Consider the following 23,621-nt stretch of genomic DNA (forward strand, 5'->3'; position numbering starts at 1 on the left):
GCGGAGGCCAAAGCAGTGAGAGAAACCCAAGGAGACAGCAGGGAAAGCGGAGGCCAAAAGCTGTGAGAGAGACCCAAGGAGACAGCGGGGAAGGCAGAGGCCAAAGCAGCGAGAGAGACCCAAGGAGACAGCAGGGAATGTGGAGGCCAAAGCAGTGAGAGAGATTCAAAGAGACAGTGAGGAAAGCGGAGGCCAAAAGCTGTGAGAGAGACCCAAGGAGACAGAGGGAAAGCGAAGGCCAAAGCAGCAAGAGAGACCTAAGGAGACAGTGGGGAAGGTGGAGGTCAAAAGCCGTGAGAGAGACCCAAGGAGACAGCAGGGAAAGCGGAGGCCAAAGCAACGAGAGAGACCCAAGGAGATAGCGGGGAATGCGGAGGCCAAAGCAGTGAGAGAGATTCAAAGAGACAGTGAGGAAAGCGGAGGCCAAAAGCTGTGAGAGAGACCCAAGGAGACAGAGGGAAAGCAGAGGCCAAAGCAGCGAGAGAGACCTAAGGAGACAGTGGGGAAGGCGGAAGCCAAAAGCCGTGAGAGAGACCTAAGGAGACAGTGGGGAAAGCGGAGGCCAAAGCAGCGAGAGAAATCCAAAGAGACAGCAGAGAAAGCGGAGGCCAAAAGCTGTGAGAGAGACCCAAGGAGACAGCGGGGAAAGCAGAGGCCAAAGCAGCGAGAGAGACCTAAGGAGACAGCGGGGAAAGCGGAGGCCAAAAGCCGTGAGAGAGACCCAAGGAGAAAGCGGGGAAAGCGGAGGCCAAAAGCCGGGAGAGAGACCCAAGGAGATAGCAAGGAAAGCGGAGGCCAAAGCAGTGAGAGAGACCCAAGGAGATAGCGGGGAAAGCGGAGGCCAAAAGTTGTGAGAGAGACTCAAGGAGACAGCGGGGAAAGCAGAGGCCAAAGCAACAAGGAAAACCCAAGGAGATAGTGGGGAAAGCGGAGGCCAAAACAGCGAGAGAGACCCAAGGAGATAGTCGGGAAAGCGGAGACCAAAGTAGCAAGAGAGACCTGAGGAGACAGCGGGGAAAGCGGAGGCCAAAGCAGCCAGAGAGACTCAAGGAGATAGCGGGGAAAGCAGAGGCCAAAACAGCGAGAGAGACCTAAGGAGAAAGCGGGGGGGGGGGGGGGGAAAGGAGGAAAAAAAGAGCCAAGATATCAAAATGAATACAAGGAAAACAAAACAAGATTCAGCTTCACATAGAAGACCATCACTGGAATCAACTTCTAAGCAATCGAACCAGATGTCTTTACTAGAGGAATTAAAAGAAATGTATCTTGAGATGAAAGAAGACATTAAAGCAACGCAAAGGGACATGAACGCAATGAGGAAAGAAATTAAACAGGAGATAAGACAAGAAATAAGATCTGAATCGAAAGAAATAAAGGACATTTTAGGCAAGGTAACAGAAGACGTAAAAAAGTTGGAGAAGAACATGGGAAAAATTGAGGAAGAAACAAACAAAATTAATAAGAGAGTGACGGACATTGAACAAAACTATGAGAAAGATCTAGATGAGAGAGCAATACAAGATTTAAAACAAAGAGAAAATTGCATTAAAATAAGAGGATTGAAAGAGAAGGAAAATGAGGATCTGTACGATTATTTGACACCTCTCTTAGCCGAGTACATGGGAACAGACCTAGATCAATTTCAATGGGAAATAAGCAAAATGTTTAGGATAAACTCAAAGATAGCAAAACAAAAGAAATTGCCCAGGGATATAATCATTTATTTTACAAGGAAAAAGCCAGAGATGAGTTTATCCACCTAAGTTATGAAGACAAACTAGAAGTGGAAGGAGAAGAATTAATTATTTTTAAGGACATACCTGTGAGAATCTTAAAGAAAAGGATGGACTATCAGCCACTGACAACTCTCTTGAAAAGGAACAATATTAACTACAGATGGGAACGATTAGAAGGAATTTCTTTTAGATTTAAATCAGAACAATTTAGGATTAATTCGGTGATGAAAATGAAGGACTTTATTAAGAAATATCATGAAGTTCTAGAAAAGAGATCAACTGAATTTGAAGCGGAGGAGAATAAGGAAGAAGAGGAAAAAGGAAAAGATAAGGAAGAAGAGGGTTTAGAAGAAGATAAATAATTTTGTTTTTATTTATAAATAAATAACTACAACAAAACTAAAAATGCAGAAAGTCAATACTATCTTGGAATGTGAGGGGAATGAATTCCCCGCAGAAACGTAAAAAACTTTTCCACTATTTAGTTAAACAAAGACTTGATGTCATTAGTTTACAAGAAACGCATATAAACAAGAGAGACATTCGTTTATTGAAAAATAATAGGTTGGGAATTGAATTTATAGCAGCAAGCACCCAAAGAAAAAGAGGGGTGGTCATCTATGTAAATAATAGATTTAAAGCAAAAACCATTTTTTCTGACAACAATGGGCGATATATTGGCATTGAAGTCGATTTCTTGGAAGGGAAACAACTTGTGGTGGGGATCTATGCTCCACTAGACAGGAAAGATGGGTTCTATTCCAAATTTAATTCAGAACTTAGAAATGACAACTACGACAAAGTGCTGATAATGGGAGACTGGAATGGTGTGATCAATCCGGAATTAGACCGTAAATCTGAAACTAAAAAAGAACACAAGGGAAACCTCCTCAAGCCTTTGAGAAACTAGCGGATGAACATGTTCTGATAGATGTCTGGAGACTCAAATATAAAGGACTTCACTTATTTCTCTGAAAGACACAAAAGCCTATCTAGAATTGATTTCTTTATGGCTTCTAAGACATTTTGTAAAGATATACTATCAATGGATTCCCATCCAAGAACTATGTCCGATCATAACCCCATCGAAATTGTAGTGAAATTAAAATCAACTGAATTTATGTGGAGACTAAATTCCTCTCTTTTATTTAAAGAAGAAATACAGAAAAAAAGGAAGGAAATGTTAAAACATTATTTTCAAGAAAACATAAAAGACGACATAGATATAACTACTGTATGAGAGGCATCAAAGGCCGTTGCAAGAGGCTTTTTCATTCAGCAAAACTCAATATTAAAAAGAAGAAAAAGAGAAAGGCTGAATTTATTGTATCAAAAATTACGACAGAAAGAAAAAGAGCTGTATGAACAAAAGATGAGTAAAACTGTTGGAAAGGAAATTAAAACACTTAAAAAACAAATAGAGTTTGAAGAAAATGAAGAGATACAAAACAAACTTAGATATATGAGACAAAGCTTCTTTGATAAAGTGAATAAACCTGGCCATTGGCTAGCATATAGATTAAAAAAACATAAAGAAAGGAATATTATAATGGAGATTAAGACTAAAGGAGGAAAAACAACGATGAATCAATCAGTAATCAAGGAGGCATTCAAAAGCTTTTACAGTATACCAATCTGTATAAAAAACATCAGATACCAAAAGATAAATTAGATAAATTCTTGGATAAAGCAGGCTTAACGCCATTCAATGATAAGCAAAGAAATATGTTAAACGGTCAAATCAGTGTAGCAGAAGTAATAGAGGCAATAAAGAAAGGTAAAAAAGAAAGACGCCTGGCCCCGACAGTTTCCCAACAGAATATTACCAGAAATTCCAGAATGAACTAATGTTACCACTTAAGTTAACATTTAATGCCATTGGGGTTAAAAGATACCCGGAGACATGGAACAACGCAAATAACACATTACTGCTAAAAGAAAATAAAGATCCAATGGACATGAAGAGCTACCATCCAATATCCCTTTTGAACACTGACTACAAAATATTTGCTGTAATCCTTGCAGAGAGGTTGAAGAAAGTTCTAAAAAGCTGGATAACAGAAGACCAACTGGGATTCTTACCGCAAAGGCAGATCAAAGATAATGTACGCGTTATTATAGATGTGATTGAATATTTCGAAAGCCATAATGAAAGGAAATTAGCATTGATATTCACAGATTTAGAAAAGGCTTTCGATAATGTCAGTTGGGACACTATATTCACTATGTTAGAAAAAGTCAACGCAGGACCTGTATTTACCAAACGAATCCAGGAAATATACAATGACCAAAAGGCAAGATTGATTATAAACCAAAGAAGATCAGAAGAATTCAGGATAGCTAGAGGTACACGACAGGGGTGTCCTCTATCCCCCCTCCTTTTTATTTTCATTTTGGAAGCTTTATGCAACACAGTAAGAGCCGAGAAGGAAATTCAAGGTATAAAAACTAAAAAGTATTAATTTAAACTGAGGTCATTCACAGATGACATTGTCTTTATATTAGAAAACCCAAAGAAAGGAATTAAGCCCTTAATGAATACAGTGGTACCCCGGGATACGAATGCGCCGCCTTACGAAATTTCCGGGTTACGAAAAAAAATCAATTAAAAAAACTGTTCCGGGTTACGAAGGTTATTTCGGGTTACGAAAGAAATTTTTGGTGCTTTTCGGCGCTTTTTCGCACCAAATCGCGGCTTTCGCTATTAGCGCCTATGGGTTTTCGGCTTGCGAAAGCTTTTCGGGTTACGAAAGCGGCGGCGGAACGAATTAATTTCGTAACCCGGGGTACCTCTGTATTCTGAATGATTTTGAGGAAATATCGGGTTTAAAAGTGAACAAAGAAAAATCTGTAATGATAACAAAAAATATAGTTAGAATAGAAGAACAGGAATTAATAGCAAAAAGCGGTTTTGGTATAGAAAAGGAAGTTAACTATTTAGGTATAAAATTAACAAACAAAAATACTGATCTCTACCATAACAATTACGAAAAGGTATGGGAGAAAATTAAAGCAGACTTAAAGAATTGGGAGAATTTACAACTATCTCTTCTTGGGAAGGTTTCGGTAATACAAATGAATGTATTACCCAAAATCATGTTTTTGTTTCAAGCCATTCCTATTCTGCATTCCCTCAAACCCTTTAAAAATTGGCAGTCAGATATTCTAAAATTTGTTTGGAACGGAAAAAGGGCCAGAATCAATCAGAAGGTTATGTGTGATTGTAAAACTAGGGGGGGGGTTTGGGTCTTCCGAACCTGAAATTGTATTATTTTGCATCAGCTCTAAGTTGGTTTTCAACCTGGATTTTGTTAAATGATGAAAAAGTTCTAGCCCTTGGGGGGGGGGACATGAGATATGGGTGGCATGGTTATGTTTTCTATGGAAAGGATAAGATACATAAGGAATTTAAGAATCATATTGTGAAAAAAGCTTTAATTTTTGTATGGGAAAAGTTGAAAACAAGACTATGTAGATCTATTCCACGGTGGTGCTCACCACACGAAGCTTTTTTTAGTAAAGAATGTATTGCAAAGCCTAAGTGGTTATGCTATTCAGATTTACTGATAGACACTGCAGAGGGTGAAGCAAAAATGAGATCCCAGGCAGAACTTAAAGAAATTGGTATAACATGCCATTGGTATCTACATAGACAATTATATGAAAAATGGAAAATTGATAAGAAGCTAAACGGGATAGAAAACAAAAAAACACAGTGGGAAGAGATTACAATGAAGGGGAAAACGAAATTGATCTCTAGATACTGTAAGATGTTACAAGAATGGGATACAGAAGAGGAAATAATTAGACACTTAATGATAAAATGGGCACAAAATGTTGGCCATAACTTGGACTATGAGGAATGGGTTAAAGTATGGACGAAGGGCTTAAAAATACGACCTCACAGGAACTAAAAGAAAATGTCTATAAAATGATGTATAGGTGGCACTTATCCCCCCAAAAACTATCTTATATGTATAAAAACACAAACCCCACCTGTTGAAAGTGCCAGGAAAAGACTGGGTCATATTTCCATATATGGTGGACATGTAAAATAGCTAAACAGTTTTGGGTTAAAATACACAAATGTTTAAGCATAGACCTAAAGATTCAAATTCCTTTTGCTCCGGAGGTATTTCTGTTAGGGATGATTAGTAATGACCTTGTTAAACAAAATGGTAAATTTCTATTCTATGCTTTAACTTGTGCAAGAATAACCTGTGCAAAGCTCTGGAAAAATAATAATTATTTTTAAAAAGTGGTTAGTTGGTTGCTTTTTGGTGGCAAATAATGTAAGGAACATCCTTTCCCACATCTAGGAATTATAACCAAAATACAAGATACCTAGCAGGAAACAGAATGTGGAGCTAGACAGATTTTGTGCAGTAGGAAGATAAAATGTGTAATAACAAATACTCCTACTCTCTGAAGCCTATCTGAAGACACTTGTGCAAGCAGAAGAAAGGAGTCAAATAAAGATAAGAAGTAAGAAAAAATTGTGATCTTATGGGGTTCTGATGCAACCCTGCTGCTCAATGTTAGGTAGGGCAGGCCTGGCAAAGCAGGAGATCTCTCCTAAGAAAGCATCCATCATCCAGATGGGCCTGTCTGTCAGCTGGTTATGAGAGGGTTCTTGAGAATAAGTGTGCTCCTGCTTTCTCCAGCAAATTTGATTTATTAGGAAAGCAAAATGTCCTGCCCCTCCCAAGCTTACATTTATTACAATGTTCATATTTTGATTAAGCCTAATTTACCACATTCTCCAGGACACCATTTGTTAACACTTATCTTTGGCAGACTATGAATATGTCCATTTGCTCTTAGTTGTTGCATAAGTTCATAAAACACCGTAGAAAGGCATAGTCTTCTACCATTTTTACTTAGAGCAACTGATTATAGCAAAGGTAAATAAGCCATTGTACTAAAAAGCATTGTACTAAAAAGCATATACATTCAGTTGGATTTGTTGGGTTTAATCACTTACCCAAGTCCTGGCCATGGGCCCGTTCATTTCCTTGTATATAAAGCAAAGAATATCCATTGAACATTAGTCTCGTTCCAGAAGGACATGGTGGCTCTTCAATGGTTTGGCTGTGTCGGGTCACAAGGAAGCCATGAGCTACAGAGGGACTGCCTGGTGGACCCATAGACCCTGGCACACCTTCAGGACCGGGTGGACCGGGTAGGCCTCTTGGACCTGTAAGAAAGAAACCTCATGTTTAAGACAGTGATACTAGGAAAAGAAGTGTATGTTTATGTTTAATGGCTCAGTTGCTAAGCCACTACTTTTTTCTTCAGTACTTTTATAAAGTCTCAGTTTTACCTTGAAAGATTATCTAACAGAGCAGGATGAATTGTAAATGCACACTAGCTTTTCTCTATTATTATATAAGAAAAGCAAGTATTTTTGAAGTTGTGAATTTAAGTTTTCTGAGGGTCCAAACAGAAAGGCTGAAATAAAGCTGCTTCGGGTCACTTTGGAAGTATGTTGTTTAAATGCTGCATGTGTCCTAAGAGGCTGGAAGCCATGCCAAAGCCACATTCCAGTCATAAGGACTAGAGCACAGCTTTGGCGCAGCTTCTGGCCTCTTAAGATGCCTGTGTCGTTTAAATAGCATATCTCCAAAGTGACCTGAAGCAGCTTTATTTTGGCCTGTCTGTTCATGCCCTGAGTCTCATAGGCTGTATTCTCCATCTTCAGGTGGCACCTCTTCCTGGAGCACACAGGCAATTTTCAGATTATGATTAGCCTCACAATGTGCAGTGAGGGAGGAGCATCTATTTTCCAGATCAATGTGGAAAAACAAGACTGCTCCTTTAATCAATATTTTCCTGATAATAGTGGTGGAGGTGTTCCATTAAATATAATATGAACTGCTAATATGACAAACTTATATTTTTATGTTTGAGGAAGTTTTAGCTGAGACCCACATATGTACTGTAATCATAATTCCCCCAGGGCAATCTGATAAGTATGTATAGGATGAATGTCTTCTATCGCACTCAGAAAAGAGACATTCATGGACAGAAATTTCCACTTTCTCTTGACTTCAGTACTTAGTAACTACTTGAAAATGGAAGCAGGAAAAGGTACAAAGACAACTGCATGCTGTGTTTTGGATTTTCCCTTCCATGATTCTTTCATGTAAGCTCTTGAGATCTTGAAGGAACAAGAAATCCATGGAAGACTTGAAATATCTAAGTTTAGCACATATGTATGGTCATGAAAATATAAAGCCCTCTTTTCATTGCTTCAAATACAGGTAATGAATTGTGGAGAGGGACACTGAAGCAATTTTTCATAAAGGACAAAAAAGAAGGCTTGGGAAAACGTATCCTTGGGCTTTTATTTTTCTTGTCCCTCCACCTTTTTTTTTAATGTCCTGCAGTGAAACAAAGTTCTTCCCTCCACAATGCCCTAGATATTTATTCTTGTGAGGTAAGGACATATTTAGTTAATAAGAATAGTTTAAGAAAAAAAAGATTTCCCTAAAATATGTCTCCTAAATTCACCCCACTGTATTAATTTTAAAAGAAAGTTATGATAACTGCAGGCTCATACAAGACAAGGCAATAGAAGAAAAACAGACTTGCCTGGTGGGCCAACAGGGCCAGTTTCTCCTTTCTGACCAGGTGTTCCATCAAATCCTGGAAGTCCTGGGGAACCATTTAAACCAAAAGGGCCTGTCACACCTGTTGAAATGAAGATGTGCCATTACAATTTATTTATAGATTCCCTTCTGTTTGTAATAAGGTACACATTGATTTAGACAAATTTGTGTTTTCTACATATTAGATACAAGATGTACAAATCCGTCCTTAGTTCATTCAAGATGCTCTTTTTACACTGATTGGTATGAGTTTTCTGTATCATTATATATTGAACCTATGCTAGTACAGATTTTCCTGGAGCATCTCTAGACCTTAAATGGTGTATTATTACATTGGTGCAAACACTACTGGCATAGGATACCTTACCAGGTTTCCCCCTCCTCTTGAATCTTCTTTGTTTTCTTTGTATTGTGCAGTCAAACACAACATTTACCATTGTTAGCTGTGTGTACACATGTGAGTGGCATAAGGCAATCTGAACCTGCATATGTAAGAATTTTTGGAGATTCTCAATTGCTGGGCTCTCATTACCTGCACCAGAAGGATTCATTAAGTGAAAAATACTGTGAGGCCCCTGATCCTGGCAGGTTGTCATTTTCATGTGCACATAAGATCTTGGAGTCACTTCCCCACTGCCCAATATGGCACAGTCCTGCCTGTGCGTGGCTAATGCAGGAACACTGTAAGCATGCTGCTCCATAACTAGCAATGCCAGTAGTGTTGCTATTGCCAAGGGGGGGGGGGGGGGAATGGCTGACTCTGTTAATATATATTTTATTTTTAATTGTGCTGCTGTTATTCTCTGCTATGCTGCTAGGAGCTGGTAGGATTCTGAACAGCAGCACATACATATCTAGTTTGTTAGAGTGAGCATAACTGCAATTGTGTTATTTTCTGCTTATTTCTTACATGCAAGCTCAACTTGTAAAGCAAATCGAACTTTAACAAAAGATCTTTATTTTACAGCGCTATATAAATAAAGCTTAATAATAATAATAATCTTCAGCCAATTGAAATGTAAACATCAGCTTTTAAAAGGAAATCCAAATGATCAGGAATTTGTACAACTACCGTAACGTAGGACACCAACCAAAGAAAAGGAAAGGAGTATGTTGATTGTTCAGTTGATTACTTTCCTGATTTTCCAAGTTCTTCTATGTTTCTGTATAAAGATACTTTTATGTGAAGATCTATATCAAGATGTGGTAAAGTATCTTCTATATCAAGATCCATTTTTATAATAGTAAAATTTGAAATCTTCATTAAATTCTTAGTAATCTGCCAGAGTAATAACCCTGATATTCCTATAGATGATGCTGTCACTCCTGTTCAGAAAAGGTCTGAGCTGCACTAGTGGATACCGTTAGTGACTCATTAATGGCATGTATATGTGTATACAATACAAAAATCAGTATTTGAATACAGGTGTCACCATACAGGTCCAAAATACATTGCAGAAATAATCCAATTTGAGACTGCTTTAACTGCCCTGGCTGAATGCTAGGGAATTCTGAGAACTGAGACATTTAACCTTCTCTGTCAGAGAGCTCTGGTGCCATAATAAACTACTATTCCCAGGATTCTCTAGTGCTGAGCCAGGGTAATTAAAGCGGTCTCAAACTAGATTATTTCTGCAGTATGTTTTGGAACACAGACATCCAGGCAGTTGTGTGAATCAGAATTTTCTTGCTATTTCTTTTATAGAAACTATAATGACAGAAATCCCTCTCTCAAGGTTCCTCAAGCAAATTACCATGCTAATTCAAACATAATTAAACATAAACGAAAGTCCCATATTGTGCAAAACCAGGCTAACTAGGAAGATAGGAGTAAATTTATTAAAAGTTTCTGGATTAGACTAGAGTTTCAGAAACCTATTGAGCGGAACCAGAGAAGTAACACAGAAATTCTAGACTTGCTCTCAGGCTCCATCTTCTCACCTTGTTGTCCTTTTGGTCCTGGAGGACCAGAGGATCCTTTAGCGCCAGGTGGGCCTTGCAGACCAGGTAAGCCTGGTTCACCTTTCAGAAGTTGGAAAGGGCCTGGAGGACCAGGTGGGCCTGGGAAGCCTGTCAAAGAGATGCAATGAAAAGTACAAGGTCAGATTCCGCTGTAAAGATTCTGCCACTTTTGCCAAGAACAGTCTGTCTTCTTCACACAAACTCAAAATATCTTTTCAAAATAACCAGATATGTTGCTAAGATTTACTATGCCATTACCTACCTTTTGCTCCAGGAAAGCCTTGATCACCTTGTTCTCCTTTGAGTCCAGGGACTCCTGGAGGACCTCTTGGACCTGGAGAGAAAGACAACCTTCATACTATTACAATATGGAGTTCTTCATTTACCTGAATCACATTACCCATACAAAATAATAAACTCCCCCAGAGGCTTTTCATCCCCCCCTTTTTCTTTTTTCACGTTTTCAATGCATTACACTGAGGTATAGTCCCAATATTTTCCAACATATTATTTTAGACTGCTTCCACACTGGAGAAATAATCCAGTTTGACACCTTTTTAACTGCTATGGCTTAATGCTATGGAATTCTAGTTTGTTGTGGCACAAAAGCTCTCTGCCAGAGGAAGCTTGATGCCTCACAAAACTACAATTCCCAGAATTCCATAGCATTGAGCCAAATTAATCTTTTTCATGGTCAAACAATATTTAGCATGTTTTTGATTAGGTATTTTCTCAAGTAGCAAAAGATATCTGTTTGTCACAGTACACGATTGTCCTAACATTTGTATTCAGCATGCTTTGTTTTGTCATTGGTCACTGAGCTGAGGCTTGCAAATTTGGTTAGGGATACATTCCTGAAAAAAATCATGCTTGTGGAGCAAAACACAGGCTTAACACCAAGAATATGTATTCCTCTTAACTTCTAGTTGGACCTTGTCAGCTTCTGAATGAGAGAGAGAGAAAACTATTTTTCCATTCACAAAATTAAGACATGAAGATTGGTAAGAACCGAATCTTTTGCAGCCAGTTCTATTCTCATGTTCATCTTATAGTTACTGAATTGAGTGATGATGCCATAAATTACATCATGCATTGTAAATTGCAATTAGCCTAAAAGACTATTTCCTTTTTGCTGTGACACAAAAACAAGGGACAATGTTTGCTATTAATATTCTCTGTCATACCTTGAGGGCCTGGTATTCCAGGAGTTCCAATGTCACCTTTTTGACCAGCAGCTCCAGGGAAGCCAACATTGCCCTGTACAAGAGAAGAAAACCCACAAACTCTCAGTTGTGACATTCAGAGGATTTTGGACAAAAGTGATGTGTGAATTAGTTCTTAAATCAAATAAAAGTCCATATTTGGTTCCCTGCATTCAAAAGATAAAATAGGAGTTAATACATAAAAACAAAGATGTAATATCAGCATGGTAGCTCCAGTTCATGCCAAAATAGAAGCAAACAAGAGAAAGGATGAGAAACTGTGAAACCTCAAATTATCAGCCAGAAGAATCAGATTCTGCACACAAAATGAATGGGTGACAATGTTTGCTGCATCTGAGAAAGATGGCAGGACAAAGTTCAGGGTTTTTTGGATGATACTGGTCATCTGGATCCCTTTCCATTTAGCTTTCAGTCCAGTTGAACCTTACCTTGACAGGATTTTCATGATGCAAATTATTCATGCATTATCCGAACACTCTTCAAAGGCAGCCCCACGTAGAGCACATTACAATAATCCAAATGTCATGTAACTATGTGTCATCATGGTCAGATCTGACATCTCAAGGAACAGATGCAGTTGGTGCACAAGCCTTAACTGTGCAAATGCAATTCTGTCCACCACTGAAACCTGGGCTCCTATGCTCAGAACTGAAGACAGCCACCCAGTCTTAAACAACTACTCATTTACAACAGGATACATACCATGGATGGTAATAAAGGGACAAGACTCTGCCACAAGTTTCTGCCACAAACCCAAATGTCAACTCTGTCCCCATATCTACTCTGGGACCAATAATATCACCTATAACATCAGAGTTCCTTTTACTTGCTCTTCCGCCAATGTGAGCTATGCCATCTTATGCCAGCAATGCCCCTCTACACTGGACAAACAGGACAGTCTCTACACAACAGTATTAATGGACACATATTCCAACATTAGAAATGGAAATATCAAAAAACCAGTTGCAAAACATTTCAACCTTCCTGGACATACAGTATGGGATTTATTGGTCGTGGTTCTTGAACAAGGAAATTAACTAAGGAAGACTTGAAAGAGAAACTGCTGAAGTTAATTATATTTGCAAATTCCAATCCCTTAGCAGAGGTATGAATAAAGACAAAGGCTGCATGGTACACTACCTATATTAGTACAAGAGTCCTTGCTACTGCACATATAACAAAAGGAATTTTCTTGGAGAGCGTTTTGAATCCAGAGAAACTGAATTTTGTTAAGCAGATTTATAATTTTCACATAGCAACACTAACTGACCACTGTAAAGATCTGAAAGATTTGAATCACCTTACCCAGACCACTGACAATTTAGGGCAAGGGACAAGATTTGCATCTTTCTAAATCCTATTACAATCTATTTTAATATTGTAACAATTTAATTCTATTTTAAAGTACAACTTTTTAATGGTTTTAATTGTACTGTACTGTTCTTTTAATATTGTGCGCTGCTCTTGGTTTCAGTTCTGGGGAAAGAGCAGGATACAAACAACAACAACAACGACAACAACATTCTATCCCACTCCGACAATTGTATAAATATACTTTATAACCCGAGGCCTTACTATAATTCTGTACTAAATCTGAAGAAGTGGTTTATGCTATGAATATTCATGCTAAAATAAAAACCAGTTCATCTTAAAAGTGATGCTACATTTCTTATTTGTCCACTGTCTTTTTTTTATGCTGCAATGCAAGAGACTAACATGGCTGCTTCTTTGATAACATTATCTTTACACACAATATGTAGCTTGGGGTTCAAAGACGAAGTAATAAATCCTAACATTTGTCTAAATGATGTCATTTCAGTAAAATAATTTTCCAAGTCAATATTCTAAGTAAACTTCCCCACTGGCCCAAGGGGAGGCCCCAACAAGGGGTTTAGTGCAGTTCAGAAAATGGTATAAACCAGTACATTGTGGAGTGCTACCATCTCAGGAAATATACATCATAGGGGTAACCAGAGACAGTACTTACAACATTGCATCCCAGAATACAATTAAATACAGTGGGCCTTTCGTATACAGTAGCTTTTGGTTCCAGGAGCTCCGTGGATACCAAAATCCGTGAATGCTCAAGTGCCATTAAATACAATGGCATAGTAAAATGGTGACCTTATATAAAATGGCAAAATCAAGGTTTGCTTTTTGGAATTTATTTTTTAAAATAATATCAAGCCATGGATGGTTAAATCTATGGATAATGAATCCATGGACACAGAGGGCCCATATAGAAAGCCTTCAGGTCTTCAGGACCTCTGAAGAAGGAAGTCAAGAAGACAGTCCTTGAGTTTCATGTCATCCTCATATATAAGGGAAGAATAACTGTGGTCAGACTGGGGCCACTTTTCAGGATGGCCAAGGGCATGAGGGCTTGCTAAATATATTATTTCATTAAACATAATGAGAATGTAATTAAATCATATTATTTTCAATTAATTATCAATATAATGTAATATATATATATATATATATATATATATATATATAACACGATGTATCATTGGTACATAACACCAGAAATTGTCTAGAATATAGAAAGGTGTTTCTAGTGTATGCTGGAAATATGAAGAATATGAAGGGACATTTTATCATATGTGGGGGACATGTGAAAAAGGTAAAAAAAATTCTGGATGCAGATACACACATACTTCCTTGGAGAGTGGTGGACTCTCCCTCCTTGGAGATCTTTAAACAGAGGCTGGATGGCCATCTGTTGGGGATGCTTTGATTGAGACTTCTTGCATGGCAGAATGGGGTTGGACTGAATGGCCCTTGTAGTCTCTTCCAACTCTATGATTCTATGATGTAGAGGATTAATATTCAATTAAAACCAGATCTTTTTCTGTGGGGACTGATGGATGTACAGTTGGAAAAGAGTAATGGAAGATTACTTCAATATATGACCAAGGCAGCAAGACTATTGTATGCACAAAGACGGAAGAATTCAGTACGACCCAGTTTGAAGGAACAATTGTTGAAATTGACAGATTTAGCAGAAATGGGCAAATTGTCTGTTTGATCAGTGAAAGGTTGTTAGTGACATTTCTTAAAGACTGGAATCCCGTTATAAACTTTTTGCAAATAATAATAATAATAATAAGAAAATTACTTGGTAGCTTTTGGTTTTAATGATTAGAAAGAATAAGCCAATTGAAAGAAGGGAATGTGCTGAAATTTGTTAGAGAAGGAGAGGTATTAATAACTATATGCATATATAATTGCCAAAAGGAAAATTGGAAGTAACTTTTTTCTTCTCTTTATCTTCTCTTTATCTTCTTTTTTCCTTAATTTGTGCAATGTTAACATGTTTTAAAGCTTTTAATAATTTATTTTTAAAAAGAAAATGGCAAGGTGGCTTCTCATCATTAGAAAGATTTTAATTAGCACTGTTGATGCTGTAAAGAGAGGTGTCATCCTGAAGTCAAGAACGTCTTCCATGGAATGTCTTGAGAATAGAAAGTAGATAGGTGGGTGGGAGAGTGGTGAACAAATCCAGAGAAGGAACAGATAACGTCCAAGCAACATGCTGCCTGAAGCCCCTTTTGTGCTTACCACAAAATCTGTTTGAAAGAAGAGGGAATACTCTGAGAAAAAACAGTGTTTTGTGATTCCAAGGACTCTGCCTAAAAAAGACTGTATCTACAACCATTAACTGATAATAATAAATTGGAAACCATTGCATATTATGCCATGAGACTATACTCGCTTTCATGTTCCTCAGATTAACTTACAGGGATTCCTTGAGCTCCCGGGTCTCCTTTCAGTCCAGGTCTCCCAGGTGGCCCTGGCCAACCTGCACTTCCTTTTTCTCCTTTTGCCCCTGATAGCCCTGGAGCCCCAGAAGATCCTTGAGGACCAGGAGGCCCTAAAATAGAAATAGAAAAATTATTTACTGAGAATATTTGTTTTAGAAGAAAAAATAATTATCTAGCAAAATAATGCCCAGCTACACTTCAGGCTATACTTATATGTAAAGAATGCATACGAACAATGATAATGCCCCAAGTACATAATATGAATATGATGGCTCATAATACCATATTAGTCTTGTGGAAACTAGAAAAAATGGCACTGAAATAAAGCAATGCCTTTCAACATGATGTGGTAACAGTTACTATGGTTATGGAAAACAAAATGTACCATGCCGTCATACTGTGTGGTTGCAGAATCAAAACATATATTTATATTGAGTAATATAAAGCTCTACGTCTCAGGTGGGTCCCAAATAAACTGTTTTTAATAGCTTTAAAAGTAATATAGAAATAAAAAGTGCAAAACATAAATGCAATTTTAAAATTTCTTTATGGCTGCTACCCATTTATTGACTGTAAACCAAATGTTCACTCTTATTTGTTATGACAGCAAGCAACTTATTTCTATTTTCCATGATTTTTTTTTTAAAAAGTCAGCCTGATTTAATACATGTTATAGGCCTGAAATCCAGTTACAAGTCTCAACTACAAATCCAGCTCTTAGATAGGCTTGCCATATCCCACCAGGAGGCAGGACTGGCCCACTTTCTGGGGGGCGGTCCCGGTCTCGTCCTGCCCTCCTCAGGTCCCGGATGGCTGCCTGGCTCGAGGCTCCCAGTCCCGCTGCCTCCCTTTTAAAGTGCCGAGCCGAGGGAGGTCAGCAGGACTGGAGCTGGCAGGGGGTGGGCTCTTCTGGTCTGCCCTGCTCCCTATTGGCCAGCCCTCTCAAGGAGCAGGCTGCAGACAGGACTTGCCTCTGCTCCATTGTGCTTGCGGCGGGTGCGCAGAAAGGCGTGAAGGCGGTGACCAGAGAACGAGGAGGAACAAGCAGGTCGGCAGCAGTAGCCACCGTCCTAGAAAGCTGCTGGGGGGGGGGGAGCACCCCATGGTGCCATTTTCAGCCTTTTTGGCCTCTGGGGCAGCCTGGCCAGGGGGGAAGGAAAGGGCCCTTTCCTGGGACTCCTGTGCCCTGCCCTCCTCCTCCCCGGCTTCTCCTCCTCCTCTTCCAGGGAGGGAAGGGGCCCTGAAACGCTGGGAGGAGAAGGAGGAAGTGGAAGAGGAAGGGGCTGGCACCTGGGGAGCGGCAGGACTGGAGGGCACCTTCCATGCCCCTCCTGGGCCTTAGGGTCCTCCCAGGATCGCCCCCGTTGGCCATGGGAAGCCCCCTCCCCAAGCCCCCAAACACTGACTTGTCCCCTCTCTAACCCCCCCTCTATCTACCCCCTCTCTCCATCTAAGCCCCCCTCCAACCTCTATCTAACCCTCTATCTATTTACCCTCGCACTCTAAGCCCTCCTCCTCTTCTTCTCAGGGATCCAGGGCTTCTCAGGCCTTTGCCCCCATGCAAAAGACAAGAAAAAGACTTTGCAAGAGATCTGACCCACAAATCCCCCCTTACAGTAAGTTGAGACATACCTGGGGGAATAAAGGGGGTGAGGGTTTTTTTTGGGGGGGGGGTTGCGGGGGGCAAGGAGAAGGGTGCTTGGGAGTGGGACATGTAGTTTGCAGTGGCAGAAGAGACTGCCTGTTGTGTTTCAAATGCTAAGCGCCCTTGGGAGTGGGATATGTAGTTTGCTGGCAAAAAGAGACTGCCTGTTGTTTCTCAAATGCTAAGCATCCTTGGGGGTGGGACATGTAGTTTGCAGTGGCAGAAGAGACTGCCTTTGGTTCAATGTTCATGTTTTGTGGACTTTTATTTCCAATTAATGATACCTAATCCAGACTGGTGTATTCTTTGTGCTTTTAATGCTAAGACAAGTCTGCTTGTTTTGACAATGATGGTGATGATGATTGTATTGATATCAGCAAGCCTCTCAGGCATGGCCAATAAGTTGCTCTGATTTTTACAAACTCTTGCCCAGTGAAGAAAAACCAAAGTGCCTTGACCAAGTACACACTTCTGAGAAGTAGAGTTGGTACAAGAAACCTGAAACCGAGGGCCAATCCACTTCTTGTTAAACCACCTTGACATGTTAAATATGCACATGTGAACCCATGTTCAGTATGAAACCCAGAGGGTTTGGTTATCCAATAAGCCTCTGAAATATGCAAGAGATTGCCATATTAAATAAAGCCATGTCCAATGTTCAAATGTGCTGTTGTATTTTGGAATGGGGGGGGGGGGTTAGCCAGAAAGGGAAGTACATTTGTGCCATCTGTCTAGGAATAATGCCAAAATGTCCTCCATTTTGAGCATGCCTAAGAAACATGCGTTTATATTAATGTTTTATTAAATTATTAAATTCCTTTTAGTTCGTGTGTCCTCCATTTTAAAAAAAGCCCTACATTTGAGCCTAAATTTTGTCCTACATTTGTTTACATTTGTCCTGGTTTGGAGGTTGACAGTTATGGCAACCGTATTCTTAGAGCAAGTAGAGTGCAATCAATGAGAACTTGATACATAAACACTTATTTAAAGGAACTGTCTGGGACTTCCGGTGGTGAAGTGCTGAGAGGAGGATGCAGGTTAGGAGGGCTCCTGACTGCTCCTCCATAGCTGTGGTTCTTGATGGAATGGGGTTGCCTTTTTTCCTGTCTGTACCTGTTTTGGAGAAGAGAGGGTAACCTGATAGGCTCGTTGGGAGTCTTTTCATTGTTGGCGTTGGGGAGAGTTGCTTTTTTTCCTCTCCTTTTTTCTTTGCCGACCGAGAGGACCGAAGAGCTGTAGCCGTTCGGCGGCTCCTTCATAGCCCACACCCTAATGAAAAGCGATAGCATGGGGCGTCTGGGATAAAGCTACTAAGGGGAGGCCATTAAAGAAATGCTAAGGACGCTTCTGTCTTGAGTTAGTGTAAGCACTACCTCAGGACAGAAGCGTCCTTAGCATTTCTTTAATTGAATGAAGAAGGATCAATTGAGTAGCTGGGGGATTTAGGAAGAGAGTGGAGACAATTGGAGGACATATATCGTTTGGAGGACATATATTGTTCGAAGGAGAAAGTGGTAAGAGAGAATTTTGAGATTAAATACATTTGGAGGATACACAGCTTGGAGGACATATACTGGTTGGAGGAGAGAGTGGAAAGAACTTTGAGACTAAAAACTACTGGAGAACATACATTGTTTGGAGGACATATGCTGTTTGGAGGAGAGAGTGGAGAGAATTCTGAGTCTACAAGACAATTGGAGAACATACACTGTTTGGGGGCACTATGCTGTTTGGAGGAAGAGTGGAGAGAATTCTGAAGTCTAAAGACAATCGGAGAACTACACTGTTGGAGGATATGTTGTTTGGAGGAGAGAGTGGAGAGAATTCTGAGTCTAAAGACAATTGGAGAAACATTAACACTTGTTTGGAGGAGAGAGTGGAGAGAATTTCGAGTCTAAGACAATTGGAGAACATACACTGTTTGGGGACATAGCGTTTTGGAGGAGAAGTGGAGAGAATTCTGAGACTAAAGACAAGGAGCACATACATTGTTTGGAAACATATGCTGTTGGAGGAGAGAGTGGAGAGAATTCTGAGACTAAAGACAATTGGAGAACATACATTGTTTGTAGGCATATGTGTTGGAGGAGAGAGTGGAGAGAATTCTGAGTCTAAAGACAATTGGAGAACATATACTGTTTGGAGGACATATGCTGTTTGGAGGAGAGGTGGAGAGAATTCTGAGACTAAAGGACAAGGGAGAAACATACATTGTTTGAAGGACATATGCTGTTTGGAGGGAGAGTGGAGAGAATTCTGAGTCTAAAGACAATTGGAGAAACATACATGTTTGGAGGAGAGAGTGGAGAGAATTCTGAGTCTAAAGACAATTGGAGAACCTACACTGTTTGGAGGACCATGCTGTTTGGGAGAGGAGTGGAGAGAATTCTGAGACTAAAGACAATTGGAGAACATACCTTGTTTGGAAGACATATGCTGTTGGAGGAGAGAGTGGAGAGAATTCTGAGACTAAAGACCAATTGGAGAACATACCTTGTTTGTAGGACATATGCTGTTTGGAGGAGAAGTGGAGAGAATTCTGAGTCTAAGACAATTGGAGAACATACACTGTTGGAGAATATGCTGTTTGGAGGAGAGAGTGGAGAGAATTCTGAGACTAAGACAATTGGAGAACATACATTGTTTGTAGGACATATGCTGTTTGGAGGAGAGGTGAGAGAATTCTGAGTCTAAAGACATTGGAAACACCACTGTTTGGAGGACCTATGTCTGTTTGGAGGAGAGAGTGGAGGAATTCTGGACTAAAGCATTGGAGACACTACATTGTTTGTAGGACATATGCTGTTTGGAGGGAGAGTGGAGAGATTCTGCGTCTAAAGACCATTGGAGGAACTACTTGTTTGGAAGACCTATGCGTTGGAGGGAGGTGGAGAATTCTGAGACTAAAGACAATTGAGAGAACATATTGTTTGTAGGACATATGCTGTTTGGAGGAGGAGTGGAGAGAATTCTGGTCTAAAGACAATTGGAGAAATACATTGTTTGTAGGACATTGCTGTTTGGAGGAGAGTGGAGAGAATTGCGTCTAAAGACAATTTGAGAACTACCACTGTTGGAGGACATATGCTGTTTGGAGGAGAGAGTGGAGAGATTCTGGGACTAAAGACAATTGGAGAACAACATTGTTTGGAGGACATCTGCTGTTGGAGGAGAGAGTGGAGGAGAATTCTTAAGTCTAAGACCATCGGAGAACCTACATGTTTGGAGGACATATGTGTTTGGAGGAGAGAGTGGAGAGAATTCTGGACTAAAGACAACTGGAGAACATACATTGTTTGTTAGGACATATGCTGTTTGGAGAGAGATGGAGAGATTCTGCGACTAAAGACAATTGGGACATACATTGTTTGTAGGAACATATGCTGTTTGGGGAGAGAGGTGGAGAGAATTCTGAGTCTAAAGACAATTGGAGAACATACACTGTTTGGAGGACATATGCTGTTGGAGGGGGTGGAGAGAATTCTGGACTAAAGACAATTGGAGAACATACATTGTTTGTAGGACATATGCTGTTTGAGGAGAGGTGGAGAGGAATTCTGAGTCTAAAGACAATTGGAGAACATACACTGTTTGGAGGACATATGCTGTTTGGAGGAGAGAGTGGAGAGAATTCTGGGACTAAAGACAATGGAGAACATACATTGTTTGTAGGACATATGCTGTTTGGAGGAGAGAGTGGAGGAATTCTGAGTCTAAAGACAATTGGAGCACCACACTGTTGGAGGACATATGCTGTTTGGAGGAGAGAGTGGAGAGAATTCTGGTCTAAGACAATTGGAGAACATACACTGTTTGGAGGACATATGCTGTTTGGAGGAGAGGAGAGAATTCTGAGACTAAAGACAATTGGAGAACATACATTGTTTGGAAGACATATGCTATTTGGAGGAGAGAGTGGAGAGAATTCTGAGACTAAAGACAATTGGAGAACATACATTGTTTGTAGGACATATGCTGTTTGGAGGAGAGAGTGGAGAGAATTCTGAGTCTAAAGACAATCGGAGAACATACATTGTTTGGAGGACATATGTTGTTTGGAGGAGAGAGTGGAGAGAATTCTGAGACTAAAGACAACTGGAGAACATACATTGTTTGGAAGACATATGCTGTTTGGAGGAGAGAGTGGAGAGAATTCTGAGTCTAAAGACAATCGGAGAACATACACTGTTTGGAGGACATATGCTGTTTGGAGGAGAGAGTGGAGAGAATTCTGAGACTAAAGACAATTGGAGAACATACATTGTTTGGAGGACATATGCTGTTTGGAGGATAGTCTCCTTTCTGCTTTAAGAGGAGTGGTGAGACCAGAACAGTGAACTGCGAGTAGTGAGGCTTGAAGGACTGTTCTACTAGAGCCTATAAGAGTGGGGGTTTGATTTTTTTTTGTGCTTTCTTTTTGCCATTGACGGACCCTGCCTTTGCATGGCTAAAAGAGCTGAATTGGACTTGAGCAACTGGCTGATTTAAGCTTGAAGAGAATTAAATTAAAGGAGAGTGAGGGGGCTTAGAAGAGACCTGAAAGAGACTTTAAAACATAAAACATAAAATATATTGAGCAGGTGTGAAGGGAGTGAGGAATCAAAGCAGGAAACAAATAGATTTTGACTCTGTTAAAGACAGCTGTAACAAGGACAGTGTGGGTTCTTCTTTTCATTATTTTAAGAAAATTACTAACAACAAGAATCCTACTTGTAACATTAGAAAGGGAAGAAAAGCAATGGAGGCTTTTGAACTGCGTCACTCTTGAACTGTGTAACTTTGCAATAAAAAGAAGGGGAGGAGGACAATTTTCCTGCAAGGTTGAAGCAAGAGCATTTAGAACTGAAAGAAATATAAAGCCTGGACTAAGGGACTTTGTGATAAAAAGGGAAAATAAACAAGAAGATTTATGGAAACAAGATATTCTACATGAAGAAGAGAAAGAGTAAGATTTAAGTATTGAACTGTGGACTGGTAGATATATTTAAATGCTTTGCATTCCTTCTTGTTTATAATATATAATTATATGCAGTTGTGTAAATTGAAATGAGTGGATATATTAATGTTACCCCAATGTTAATGGAACAGTCTGAGGAAATGATATAAGTTTGAATAGCTTGTTTTGAGTATTAGCTACAAAATACTTAGATCTTTGTTATCTTACTGTAATCAGAACTAGTAGGGGTAAGTTCTTATATATACATGCAAGAATGGATGTTTAAGGAACATAATTTGGGGAGAATTTTTAGTGGAGTTTCCTTTTCTTCTAACATTCTCTCTTTCCCTTATTGATCAGATAGAAAATAGTGACACAATGGCTTTTTCCAAAAAAGGATTTACACAGACAAATATACAGACCTCCTTCCAGAGAAGGGGGTCAACAGAGGAAGGAATTAAAGTGACTGACCCAAACATGTTAGTCTTAGATGAAATAAGAAAAATTAGAGCAGAAATGAAGGAGCTACGATTGGAGGTAAAAGAGGATCTCAGAGAATCAAGTCAGACTCACAGGAAAGAACTTAAAGAGCTAAGAGCAGAAATGAGGAAAGACTTGAAGAAAGAGATGGATTCTTTGCTAAAAGAATGGAAAGAATGAATCCAGACATTTCAAAGAACCAGAAAGAGATAGAGAAAGTCAAAGAAAGGACTGAATTCTGGAAAAATCATCCATAGAATTAAGCAAGAAACAAGATCAGCAATCATGGAAGGAAATGAATAATGAATTTAAATATAGGGATAGATGTATGGAAATTAGAGGAGTGACAGAAAAACCAGGAGAATATCTATATGAGAGAATTCTGCCCCCACTAGCTGAATTTATAGGGTATTCCCTGGAAAGGATTGAAACAGAGACGGACAAAATCTTCAGGATTAATTCTATTCAAGCGAAGGATAAAAATCTGGCTTGAGATATTGTGATTTGTTGCACTAGGTCCAGACTAAGAGATATGATTATGCAAAAGAGTTATAATAACTCCTTCTTAGTGGAAAATCAGGAAGCTAAAATTTTTAAGGACATTGCGCCTTCAATTATGTTAGCTAGACAAAAATACAGGAACCTTACTGCTCTTTTAAGAAACTTAAATTTGAAATACAGGTGGGAGAGAATTGAGGGTTTATCATTTATGTATCGACAGAAAAGATATAGAATTGATACCATTGAAAAAGCAAGAGATATGGAGCAGAAACTAAGGAAAGAGCATATGAACAGTAAAGAGAAAAACACTAAGAATGGACCAAAATATAATCAGAACTCAAATGATAAGAAGAAAAATAAGTCAAAAGTAGAAGATGATAAAAATAAGAGAGAGGATGAAGAGAGAGAGAGTGAAGAAGAAGAAGATAAAGATGAAGATGGAGTTGTAGACCCAGTGGATGATAAAAAATTTGGAGAGCTTGAAAACCAGGACTTACCACTGGTAGAAAACAAAACGACTTACTTGGAGATTTTTGACCTGTGCATTTCCTTCCCCCCTTTTTTTTTGGACCGGATCTTTAGTTAGAGACTTTAGTGTCTCTTAGTTTTGCCTTCTTTTTTTAACAATAAAATTTATTTTTTGAAAATATATAAATAAATAAAAGGAAAAATAAATAAATAAAAAGGGCGGAAGGGGTGGCACAACAACTAAAACAAGAATTACATTTTGTTTTTGTTTTTTTGTAATAAGAGAAATTTT

The 23,621-nt window shown here is 39.2% G+C and overlaps 1 protein-coding gene across 1 annotated transcript in view; it reads right to left on the reverse strand.

Moving 5' to 3' along the window:
• The window catches only part of COL4A1 (collagen type IV alpha 1 chain), a 207,521-nt gene that overhangs the window by 8,121 nt on the left and 175,779 nt on the right, over positions 1–23,621 (reverse strand). Inside the window, 6 exon segments of the mRNA XM_042445763.1 lie at positions 6,721–6,933; positions 8,331–8,429; positions 10,289–10,417; positions 10,572–10,643; positions 11,494–11,566; positions 15,276–15,409. Of these exon segments, the coding sequence (XP_042301697.1) occupies positions 6,721–6,933; positions 8,331–8,429; positions 10,289–10,417; positions 10,572–10,643; positions 11,494–11,566; positions 15,276–15,409 (720 nt within the window).

This window comes from Sceloporus undulatus, chromosome 1 (genome assembly GCF_019175285.1).
Source record: "Sceloporus undulatus isolate JIND9_A2432 ecotype Alabama chromosome 1, SceUnd_v1.1, whole genome shotgun sequence".
NCBI lineage: Eukaryota > Metazoa > Chordata > Lepidosauria > Squamata > Phrynosomatidae > Sceloporus > Sceloporus undulatus.